Source organism: Chlamydotis macqueenii, chromosome 13 (genome assembly GCF_036417535.1).
Source record: "Chlamydotis macqueenii isolate bChlMac1 chromosome 13, bChlMac1.mat, whole genome shotgun sequence".
In the NCBI taxonomy this organism is placed as follows: domain Eukaryota; kingdom Metazoa; phylum Chordata; class Aves; order Otidiformes; family Otididae; genus Chlamydotis; species Chlamydotis macqueenii.
In genome coordinates this window covers 15,519,592-15,530,081 of record NC_141568.1, presented here as the reverse complement: position 1 = coordinate 15,530,081, position 10,490 = coordinate 15,519,592, and the positions used below count along the sequence as shown (strand labels likewise).

The following is a 10,490-nucleotide window of genomic DNA, read 5'->3' as shown; positions in this document are numbered from 1 at the left end:
TGCAAGCGTTGTCTGACTGTAAAGGTACGGCACTGATATTGCTGACCTTGTCCTCCCAGCACACTTTAACCAGAATGGGTACGTTTTGTGAAGAAATCTGAAAAAACAAAGTAATTTCCATGTTTGTGGAGGGGGAAGTTGCTTGCAAGGGCAGAAGTCGTTCTTATTTCAAACAGAAGACTGAGCTGCTGCTGGTAACATCCAGCAAAACGTTCACAGCCTTCAGATTTGTCTTCCCAAATGATTTTGTTGTAATACTTGGTCAGGTTAACTTCCACCCATTTCAGGATGCTTTTCTGTTTCAAACTGCCTTTTCCTTAACTGATTGTTTGGATTTTTATTTAAAAAAACCCAGCATTCAGTCAGGGAACAGGCGCTGGGGAAGGAGGAGGTTAGTGTCATCAGGTGACTTCAAGCTGTCTCTAAAAAGCATTTGAAAATTTTCTTTGCACTTTAAACTTTCCTTAAGCATTATGATTGTAGCGTGCTTACAGCCCTCGTCAAGAGCAGCCTTTGCCTTTGAGGGAGGAAAAAAACCTTTAAATATGTGTAAATGCCTTAAAGCTTTAGGTGGGGTGTTTGGGCACTGTTTGTGCCTGCCATTTGGTTTTCTTCCTGGAGAGCTGTGTGCTGAATGTACAGAGCAGACACAAATGTTGGCAAATATTTTTGAGCAAGTGCTGGGGGTGGTGGGAGCTGCTGTTGCAATATGCTGCTGGTCTGAGGCTGCAATTTTTATTGAACTAAACTAAATGAGCTGGCAGCCGCTGTGCCTGTACAGCTGTCTGTGCTGATGCCTTCCCTCCACCCTGAAACGGATTTATTCACTGCATCGCTCATGCTCTAATGGGTTTTTGTCTTTCTTTAAAGAAAGAAGCCTGGGCTGGTGTAGAGTGCTCTGCGAGTGTCCCGTTGCATTAAAGGAAACAAAATTTCTGCTTGAACGCTTCCCTGCTGTACCAGCCAACATTTGCAGGCAGGAGTCAGGAGAAGCGGGAGCGGAGGGGATCTGCTCCTGCCCGTAATGTTTGTTGAGATGGCTCTGAGACTTCTCATCTCCCATCTGTCTCAGAGCTCTGCTGAATTCCTGATGTCAGGCTGGCTTCTGAGTTACAGCACAAAACAGAGTGCTGCTTTGCAGGTATGACACGCTACGCTGATTTACTCTGTTCAGAGACGTCACCTGCTCGGAATAAGGTATCTCCGTGAAGGGGAGTGGCAAATTATAATGAAAGAGGCACCGGAGAAAGGTGTTCACATTAATATTTATTGATTTGTCAGTCCTAGTAACAGCCCATCTTCCCACACCGATGCTTGACACCCGCTACAAGCAGAGCGGATCCCCGAGAGTCATCAGCCGTCCCAACTAGGGCGTGATCCATTTTGTGTGCGTGGAGAAAAGTCCTGCGCTGTCATCTTTGACTGTGGCACCGCTGGGGTTTCTTCCACACTACAAGTAGTTTTCCTTGCTTTTCCCGTAGTTGAACAGGTTTCACTTAGGCCTTTCTTCTAGTATAACCAGAGGCCGATTGATGTCCCTGAAGTTGTTGACGGGTTCTCCTGTGCCTCGTGGTCAGGCTTGCGGCAGGGTGCGTCCATGCTCGCCACGTGCTTCTGCCAGAGGTGACCCAAGCCACGCTTGGGGGAAAGGAGCGCGCCTGTGCTGTGAGCGCAGTGGATGCTTGCCAGGCAGCCGGGTGGTGGAAATAGTTCCTGCGTCTTTGGGAGGAGTTGGGGAAGACCCTTTTTGACCGAGATCAACTCCTTGCTGCTCTTCGTGAGACAACGTGCTCTCTTTCTGCCACTTGCTGCTCTGTTCCTAGCTGTGCACGTGTGACGGCTCCTGCCGTTGCCGGTTTTGCGGGAGACCTGAGCTCTGTGGGAGAAGGGCTCCCCGCTTCTTGGACAGGTACCCGGTGCAGGTCTCCTAAGCGGGGAGTGCCATCTTCTGAACTGCGCCAGTAGGTCCCTTCTCCACCATTGCTTCTGGCTCTCAGGTGTACCAGTTTAGGTGTCCAAAGCCCCTTCGTGCTTTTATCAGTCTCCCAAAACGAGATTTTAAAGGGCTGGGCGGACTTCTGAAATGTCCTGATGCCGAAATTTTAAGAACAACCGAAGTTTGAACCTGTGAAAACATTTTTCTAGTGCCTTATGCTCGTGAATGTTGTGCAATGGATGTAGCTGAGGTGGGACAGAGCAAGGAGCAACTTCAGCAGCGTGATTCCCTGTCCACTACAGCCATCTCCCTCTCCCCTCGCGGGGTCTCGGCAAGCAGACCCCAACAGATCATCCCTAGCAGCTCGGGGATGCTTTTAAATCCCCATTGAGATCTGGGGTTGTAGAAATGTGAAACTGTAAAACCTCGCACTGGGTGGTCTGCCTCTGAGGGGAACGGTGGTCTCACCTCTGCCGATTTTGGATTCAGAGGGGTTTAGGAGAGACGGGGCTGTTCTGATGGCCAGACCCCGTGGTGGAGGACGCGGACAGTTGTTCCCAAGCGCACAAGTCAGGGTGAGTTTGCTGCTCTCCACTGAGGCCATGTTGTTATGTATGCTGTATTTATATCATGCTTCATTTCATTTAATATTTTGGTTGGCCTAAATGTTGCTAGGTTTGTATATTAATAAAGAGGCATTTTAACTACTCCCGAATTTGGCAATTTGTTACACAAGAGCTGTGTGTGTCTTTCAGGATCCAACCCCCGCTCACAGAATCATAGAATCATAGAATGGTTTGGGTTGGAAGGGACCTTTAAAGCCCATCCAGTCCAACCCCCCTGCAAGGAGCAGGGACATCCCCAACCAGATCAGGTTGCTCAGAGCCTCGTCCAGCCTGGCCTTGAATGTTTCCAGGGATGGGGCCTCCACCACATCTCTGGACAACCTGGGCCAGTGTTCTATAACTCGCATTGTAAAAAAAATTTTCCTAACATCCAGTCTAAATCTACCTCACTCTATTTTAAAACCATTACCCCTCGTCCTATCGCAACAGGCCCTGCTGAACAGCCTCTCCCCATCTTTCCTGTAGGCCCCCTTGAGGTACTGGAGAGCCGCTATCAGGTCTCCCCGGAGCCTCCTCTTCTCCAGGCTGAACAGCCCCAACTCTCTCAGCCTGTCCTCATAGGAGAGGTGCTCCAGATGCTCATCTGGATGCATCCTGCGGGGATGCTGGGCCTGTTGCAGTGTCCAGCCTTTGGGCAGTGGAGGCTGGGACCTGGAGCAAGCCCTGGCCCTGCTGGGTCACCCCAGGCAAAGTGTGGGACCGGAGCCTTCTTTTTAGGGTCCAGGGAGGATCAGAAGGGCCATCCTGTATGAGACACAGGCGAGGATCTGGGCTGCCTAGCTGTATCCCAAATGGAGAGGAGAGGATCTTCCCTGACCCCACAAACCCTCCCGCTCCCTTTCCCTTCTCTCCTGACCCCACCAACACCGGCGCTTCGGGTGCAGGTGAAGGCACAGCGAGCAGGACTGCTGGAAGGAAAACACAGAGCGGTTCTGATGCATGGTTTTTATTGACTTTTAAAAAAAAACCCAAAAAGTTGTTTTAAGACAGTTGTGTGCAGAAGTACCCATGTACACAGAGGCTATGGGCGCGGCCACCCGCCTGCTCCTAGCCCTGGGTCGGAGCACGGGTGTCTCCCGGCGGGGCGGGAGGCGACGGGTGCTCGATCAGGCACCGCGTGGTGAAGACACCTCTGCCAGGTGGGCGAGCCTGGCGCCTCCTCCCTGCCTGCCCCCCGCCCGTAGCCTCTGCCTACATCTCCTGTACGTACAGTACAGTGGTGCTCATCGGCGCAGCATGCTCCTCGGGCGTGTGGCCGGCGGCCGCTCTGCCAGAGAAAACAGAAGTGGTTGCAAGTCCTAGCGGGACAGCTTAAATAAAAAATAATAATAATAACAACAATAATTAAAAAAAAAACAAAAAAAAAACAAAACAGAAAAGAGAGGGTAGGGGAAGGAAGTTAGCAAAAAAAAAAATACTGTCAGGGCAGCAAGGAGCCGCAAACGCGCTCTTTGCCGGATGCTGGCACCGTGCTGACAGCAGGTTTGGTACCCGGGTTTGGTACCCAGCGTCTCCGCTCACCCCGTGATTGTCTGGCCTGGCCTGGCCCTGCTCAGCTGGGACAGGAGCTGGTCCAGCCTCATCACGCTGGATTTGGCCTCTCCAGCCACCAACATGGTGGCCTGGATGCATCCCTGCCTTCCCCCAGCAGCACTTCCAGCTAAGATCCAGCCTGATGCAAGGAGGGAAGCGGGTACGACTGCCAAACAAATCGGCCAAGCCACTACCGCCGGCACGGGAGCGGGCGTAGCTTGGCGTAGCCGACAGGAGATGGTCAAGGCACTCATTGTTGCTCGTGGTTTTGTGGTTTTTATTTTTCTTCCCCTAAAAAAAACAACCCAGGAAGGTGGAGACCAGGGCTCGCTGCAACTTGCCTCTGCGTCCTGGGGTTCGGGGCTGGCCATGGCGGCACCACTTCTACCAAAACCCACCACAAAACTCAGGGGTTTTAAGCCCTGGGGAAAAAAAAGATCAGTTCCCCCAGACCAGGGGATTCTCAGTGCCTGCTCCAGGTGACCCAAACCCTCGTGTTTCACGATTGCAGAGAGAAACCTCAAAAGAAAAGAGAAGAAAACCCTGAAAAACAACCAAACCGAAGCAGAGAAACAGGTAAGAGGCTGCTACAGAAAAGCCAGATACAAAAGGGTAAAAAAAGCCTCTCCAAGTCCAAAAAACCCTGTGGTGATTGTTCCTCAAACAACTATTGCAACCAAGCGGCGCGGGCAGGGCTTCCCCAGCCAAGCTCCGGCCCCGCACCACGGGCTCTGCCATCACGCCAGGCACCCACCGCTGCCATGCATTGGCTTTTCCATGATTGCCTTTTTCTTGAGCTTTCCAGCATCTAAAAAAAAAAAAAAAAAACAAACCCCACCCGCTTGATTTGACCCAAAGACAGTGGTTTTAATTACACCTCAGGGGAGGCAGTTTCCTCCTGCACCTCCCCGTCCCGTGCCCCGGGGCGGCTTCTCCAGCCCGAAGAGCCCCGCGGGCACCGGCTGCACCGGACTGGTGTGAACCGAGCCCCGCTCTCAGAAACGGAGCAAAGACTTTGGGATTTCAGCTTCTCACCAGGGCTGTCTGTTCATAGCAACGCAAAAGCAAAAAGCACGCTTCATTCACCCGCTAAAGCTATCTCTAATCTGGTTTTTCCCAGCCCGAAAGTGAAGGGAAATCTCATCTCCTCCCCTCCAGCGGGGCTGGAGCCGCTGATGCATCCCGCATCCCTCGAGCATCCCGCAAGCACTCGCAGGGCCCAGCCAGAGGGACCGGGCTGCCACTTCCAGAGAATTCTTAGCTGCCTTTTGCCCGGTCACTCCCAAAATCCATCCTACCCTTCCTCAATCCTCAGGTAGAGGAAAGGGGATGCCCAGCCCCGAAGTCGGGCTTCCTCTCCATCCCCCAGCCCGGCGTCGGTCGGCTTCCCGCGGCTGCCGGCTGGGGTCTGCGTGCTTGCAACCACGCCAGGACCTGCCTGCACGCCGGGAGCCTTCCCCAGGGAAGTGACGGCAGCAGCTGCCCCAGGTGGGTAATAAAAAATTAATAATAATATCAAAATAAAGGAAGAAAGAAGCAGCTGGTTCCACTGGCGAGGCTGCGGCACCGGGGAGGGAGGAGCCGAGCCCTCAGCCACCACATCTCCCTCGGCCTGGGCACGATCCTTGGGTGCTCCCCAAAGTCACCTGGCTTCGGGGTTGGTTTGTTGGTTGGTTTTTGTTTGTGTTTTTTTCTGTCTTGTTTTAAAAAGAGCAGCATTTGGTTTGACTGTAAAGAGATGCAAGGCGGACGCCCCCGCCGCCCGGTCCGTCACTGATTGTGTTTACAAATCCTTTCTCAGCTGGGTTTCTTCATCATCGTCATCATAATATAATAATAATAATTAAAAAAAAAGCAAAAAGTCTCCTTTAGCTCTGAACCTGATTGGCTGCTGGAGGCACCAAATATCACCGTTGGCGGCTCCGTCGGTGGCGCGGGGCCACGCTGCCCACCTGGCGCTCATCCATCACCCGAGGCCACTGGGGAGACCCTCGCCCTCCATCCCCGCGGGACCCGGCCGGCGCAGGGCAGCCAGAGGAGGTGCAGCTCTCAGTTCCCCCGGTAAACCTCGATCTTGCTGGTTTTGGCCAGCATGTCGATGATGTGCGCCTCGAAGTCGGCATCGTGCACCCCCGTCTTCCGGAACTCCCCGGCGTAGCGGTTGTTCTCCCAGTAGTGGTGCCAGTTGCCCCGGCTGTCGGCGCCGAACCCGAAGACGTTCACCTGCAGCGGGGAGGAGCGGGGATGAGCCATCCACAGGACTGGAGACCCTCTTGGCTCAGCACCCACCGCGCTGCCGAGGGCGTTTCGCACCCTGCTGAAGGCGTACATCCCTCTGCACAGCTCCAAGGGTGCCCATCACCGTGGTGTCAGGCAACCCAAGTGAGTGAAACTGCTGTGGTTGGATCCAAAGAAACCCCCTCCCTCTTAACCCTACAAGGCTGAGGATCCCAGAACGCACCCCATGGCGGCCAGGACCCCGCAGCCCAGACGGGGACCCCGAGGAGCCATCACCCACCTCGTCGCAGACATGGAGGGCGAAGAAGAGCACCAGCATGCCGGTGGAGGGGTAGCGCCCGTGGTGCTCCGTCCAGCGATCGTGGATGTACTTGAAGAAGGCGGGGTTGTAGATCTGCACCTGGGAGGACAGACGGGATGGGATTAGCGCCGGAGCCCCAGCCGCGCTTCCTTCAGCATCGGCACGCCGGGAAGGAGCAGGAAGATGTGCACGGGGACCACAGGAGAAGATGGAGTGACGGGGCTGTGGCCAAACAGACGCCCATCGCAGAGGTAGGAATGAGCCCCTCCTTACCTTTTCTTTGTCCACCCGCAGAAACGGCTTCACGGGCGCGTACGTGCTGGGGAAAAACGCAGAGAGGCAGGTGAGATCGTGGGGGTCCCACAGCCCCCAACCCCAGCCTGAGCTGCTGAGGGACTGGGCATAGGGGGATGCTCCAGGACGGAGGAACCAATGGGCCCTCACCGCTCCCAGGGGAGCTGCCCGGTGCCCGCCGGGTACTTACAACCTGATCTGGCCGGTGGAGAGGGCACTGGCGATCCAGAGCAGGTCCAGGGTTTTGAAGGGCACCAGCACGAAGCTGACGTTGGCGGGCAGGTTCTTGGCACTCTCGGGGTACATGAAGTGGTGCGTGGTCCGACTGCCCACGTCACCCTCGAAACCCACCGTGGGGGCCTGGTTCATCCTGGGGAGAGAGCGGGGAAGGTGGCACACCCCTCCCAGCCACCCTGTCCCTTGTAGGTGGTACGGGCGTCCCCCATGCGCTGCTGAATGCTGCTGAGGAGCAGTTTCCCATCCCACAGATGCTGAGGGCACTGGGATAAGCGCCAGCCCAGGGGAGCTGGACCCACTCCCACCCATCCCAGCTCCCTGAGCGGGCGGGCAGCGCTTCCGGCAGCAGTCCCCTGCCCTCACCGCATGATGAAGTCGTGCCCGTCGATCTCCGGCCCATAGCCGGAGCCGCGCAGGTTGCCCGAGTTGCCGACCACGGCGCAGCGGCGGCAGTGGCGTGGGTCACGGGAGCGGTAGGGATCCTCGCCCGGCACGATCTGGAAGAGCTTGCTCAGGACCTCATGGGTGTTGTGGGACTTGAACTGGGGCTGCAGCATCTGCGGGGAGGAGGAGGGCAGGGGGCATCAGCCAGTGGCCCCCTCCTCACCGGCAGAGGTGAAAGCAGTGCCCCCCATGCCAGAGCAGGCTGCAGGGGGACCCATCCCCTCGCTCACCATCCACCACCTCTGGACATCGGGCGGCAGGTCCATGTTCTCCTTGGTCCACACCGGCGAGACGGAGCCGTCGTAGCGCCCGTCAAACCAGTCGGCTGCCCCGGCCTCCTCGGGCGGGCAGCGGCGGCAGGGGCAGCCCCGGGGGTACGGACCCCCCTTGCTGAGCCGCTGCATCCCCGCGTAGCCGGGCACCAGCTTCACCCGGTGAATGCCGCCCAGCCCGCCGGGGTCCAGGTAGGCGATGCTGTGGTGGGAGTAGGTGAAGAGCAGGGACATGACGAAGACAAGCAGGAAGGCAGTCGAGAGGAAGCAGAAGCGCAACGAGCACTTCATGGTCGGCAGGCGGCTGGGCCGGGGAGGGCGCCCGCTCCGGCATAGGGCTGGGGCATAGGGCGTGGGATGGTGTCAGCCGGCCGGCGAGGCTCCCTGTGGGTCCAAGAGCTTCAAATCACCGCGGCGGCGGGGGGATCACAGCCCACCCACCAGCCGCCACGCCGGGCTCCTACCTGCCGGGTTGCAGCTTTCCATCCGCGTGGTCCGGCCGTGGCGAGGGCCCCCGGCGGCTCCGCGTGCCGGGCAGAGAGCATCCGCGTGGTCCAGCCGTGGGGGTCCGGCACAGCTCGGCACACCGGCCTCATCCACGGCACCGCACCTCGGTGGCTCTTCCAGGTCCTGGCCCCGGCTGGCTCTCGGCCATAACAGCGCTCATCGTCTGCGGGCTTTAGCTGACCCGCTGGCACGCTGCCCTCGGCCACCGGCCCGGGGCCGCGGCCGTGAGGATACTGGCCTGCAGCGGGAAGGAGGGGACGGCAGGTTAGGGGACAGCAGAGCCGGGGGGCTGCACGGAGCGGGACGAGGGGCTGAGGACTCTGTTCCCCACCAAGCTTTGCAAAATTTGCCACCCAGCCCATCCCAGCACGGAGCTGTGGGGGGGATGAGCAGTCCCCAAAGTGGATGCGGGGAGAGCCGGGATGCCGGCAGCGCCGCGGGAGCTCCCAGGCTGTGCCCTCCCCATCGCTGCCAGACAAAGGCTCAGCCATGAACTCGCCTCCGGAGCCCAACCAGCGGCTCCTTCCTGCAGGCTCAATCCTCCTCCTCCACCAAACCGCCAGCGGCCCCTCCAAAACCCGCTTTACGGGCCACTGTGGAGGCAGCTGGGAAACAGCCGCTTTCGCAGCCCACGGGTGCCCTGGGCGGCGATGCCGGCGGCTGTCCCCCCATCCTGTGTGGCTGCGTCCCTCGGGGAAGGTCACCCGCTCACTCGTGATCCAGGCGGGTAAAAATAGCTGGGGCAGAGGTGCTGGCGCCTGCGCCCACGCCCGGGGAGGGACGGGAGGAGCAGCTGAGCCCCTCAAGCTGGGGGGGGCAAAAGCAGACCTCCCCACCTCCTCAGCTGGGGGGAAAAAAAAAAAAAAAAGGCTAAAAATCCTCTTTTCACACAGCTGCTGAGCTGGGGCAGGATCTATCAGGCTGGGGGGATGGAGATGTGACACCCTCCCACTTTTTGGGGAGGGGGATGCTGGGACAGGACCCCCCCGCAGCTCAGCCCTGGCCCCAATTAAAAAAAAAAAAAAAAAACCCAAACATCCTCCGGAAGATGCCAGCTTTCTTACCGGGGATGGAGGCTGCCGAGCCCCCCCCAAAAAAGCTCCTTGCCGGGATGGGGGCAGACCTGAGCACAGACCAAAAAACTCCCCGCCCCAGCCCATCGTGCTGCCAGGCAGGGATGGCCCCTGCCCAAACCATTAACCCACTGGCAAATATTTGTCCAGGCAGCGACCGGCAGCCAGAAAACGGGTGCACGTCCCAGGCGCGATCGTTGTCCCAGTCTTTTTTCCCGGCTTGGGGCGGCGGGGGGGGGCGTTTAACGCGCCTACGCAGCCCACGCACGGCCAGCGAGTGACCGCGCCGAGCTCCTTGGGTCGCTGCGGGCGGAAAAAGCGGGGGCGGTTGTGAAAGGGAGGGTTTGCATCCAGGGGAGGTTGAGATAAAGCCAGCAAAAAGCTATAAAATATCCCCCCACCACCACCCCCCCGCCAGATGCCCAACGCTGGAAGGTTTTTGGAGGTAAAAAGGTGATTTTTGGGGCTCTTTTTCGCAGCGACGTGGCCGAGCAGGATGGGCCGATCCCCCTTCCTTCCCCTGCTCCTGCCGCTCTCCATCCCACGCTCTGCATCCCACGGGGCTTGTTAAAGGCTGAAGGAAATCCGCTATCACGTGCCTGCAGTATTTTAGTTCCCGGTGAAAGGGGGGAAAAAAAAAAAAAAAAAAATCCCTTTCCGGCTCCCCAGCTCAGCTCGCTTCCCGCCTGCCGCTTCCCAGCCCCGCTGGCATCCGGAGCGCGTTTTGGGCGGCCCCATCCTGCAGCCTTGTTTCAGGCTGGCTTCAGCGAGCAGGATTACTACCGAAAAAAAAATTCATAAAACCGCTGAAATTGGCTTTTTTTTTCCATGGCCCAAGCGGCTGCCCAAGCTTGCGCCCCCCCAGCCCACCCGCCTCTGCTGTCAGCTCGCGTGAGCCAATTTCGTGGGTTATGCCGTCGCTGTGCCCTGACGGCAGCGAGGACCTGTAATGTCCTTCATCCTTTTAATTAATCATAATCAGCCAGCTCAGCCCGCTAACGGGGCCAGGCTAACGGGTTTCCCCCGCTT

General features: G+C 57.7%; 1 protein-coding gene across 1 annotated transcript; it reads right to left on the bottom strand.

Moving 5' to 3' along the window:
• Positions 1-5,584: 5,584 nt before the first annotated feature.
• Positions 5,585-8,386, bottom strand: ST3GAL2 (ST3 beta-galactoside alpha-2,3-sialyltransferase 2). Its single transcript, XM_086758270.1, has 7 exons — positions 8,346-8,386; positions 7,840-8,265; positions 7,529-7,722; positions 7,119-7,298; positions 6,908-6,953; positions 6,614-6,733; positions 5,585-6,318 (listed from the first exon to the last, which is right to left on the bottom strand). Exons 2-7 carry the CDS (start codon positions 8,170-8,172, stop codon positions 6,145-6,147), a joined length of 1,047 nt encoding a protein of 348 aa, XP_086614396.1. The 5' UTR covers positions 8,173-8,265; positions 8,346-8,386; the 3' UTR covers positions 5,585-6,144.
• Positions 8,387-10,490: the final 2,104 nt, after the last annotated feature.

Coding starts and splice junctions, on each gene's coding strand:
- ST3GAL2 (XM_086758270.1), bottom strand. CDS start 8,172: ATGAAGTGCTCGTTGCGCTTCTGCTTCCTCTCGACTGCCTTCCTGCTT. Junction 7,723..7,839: donor ATGTCCAGAGGTGGTGGATG/GTGAGCGAGGGG, acceptor TCCTCCCCGCAG/ATGCTGCAGCCCCAGTTCAA. Junction 6,734..6,907: donor TGCGGGTGGACAAAGAAAAG/GTAAGGAGGGGC, acceptor CTGTCCTCCCAG/GTGCAGATCTACAACCCCGC.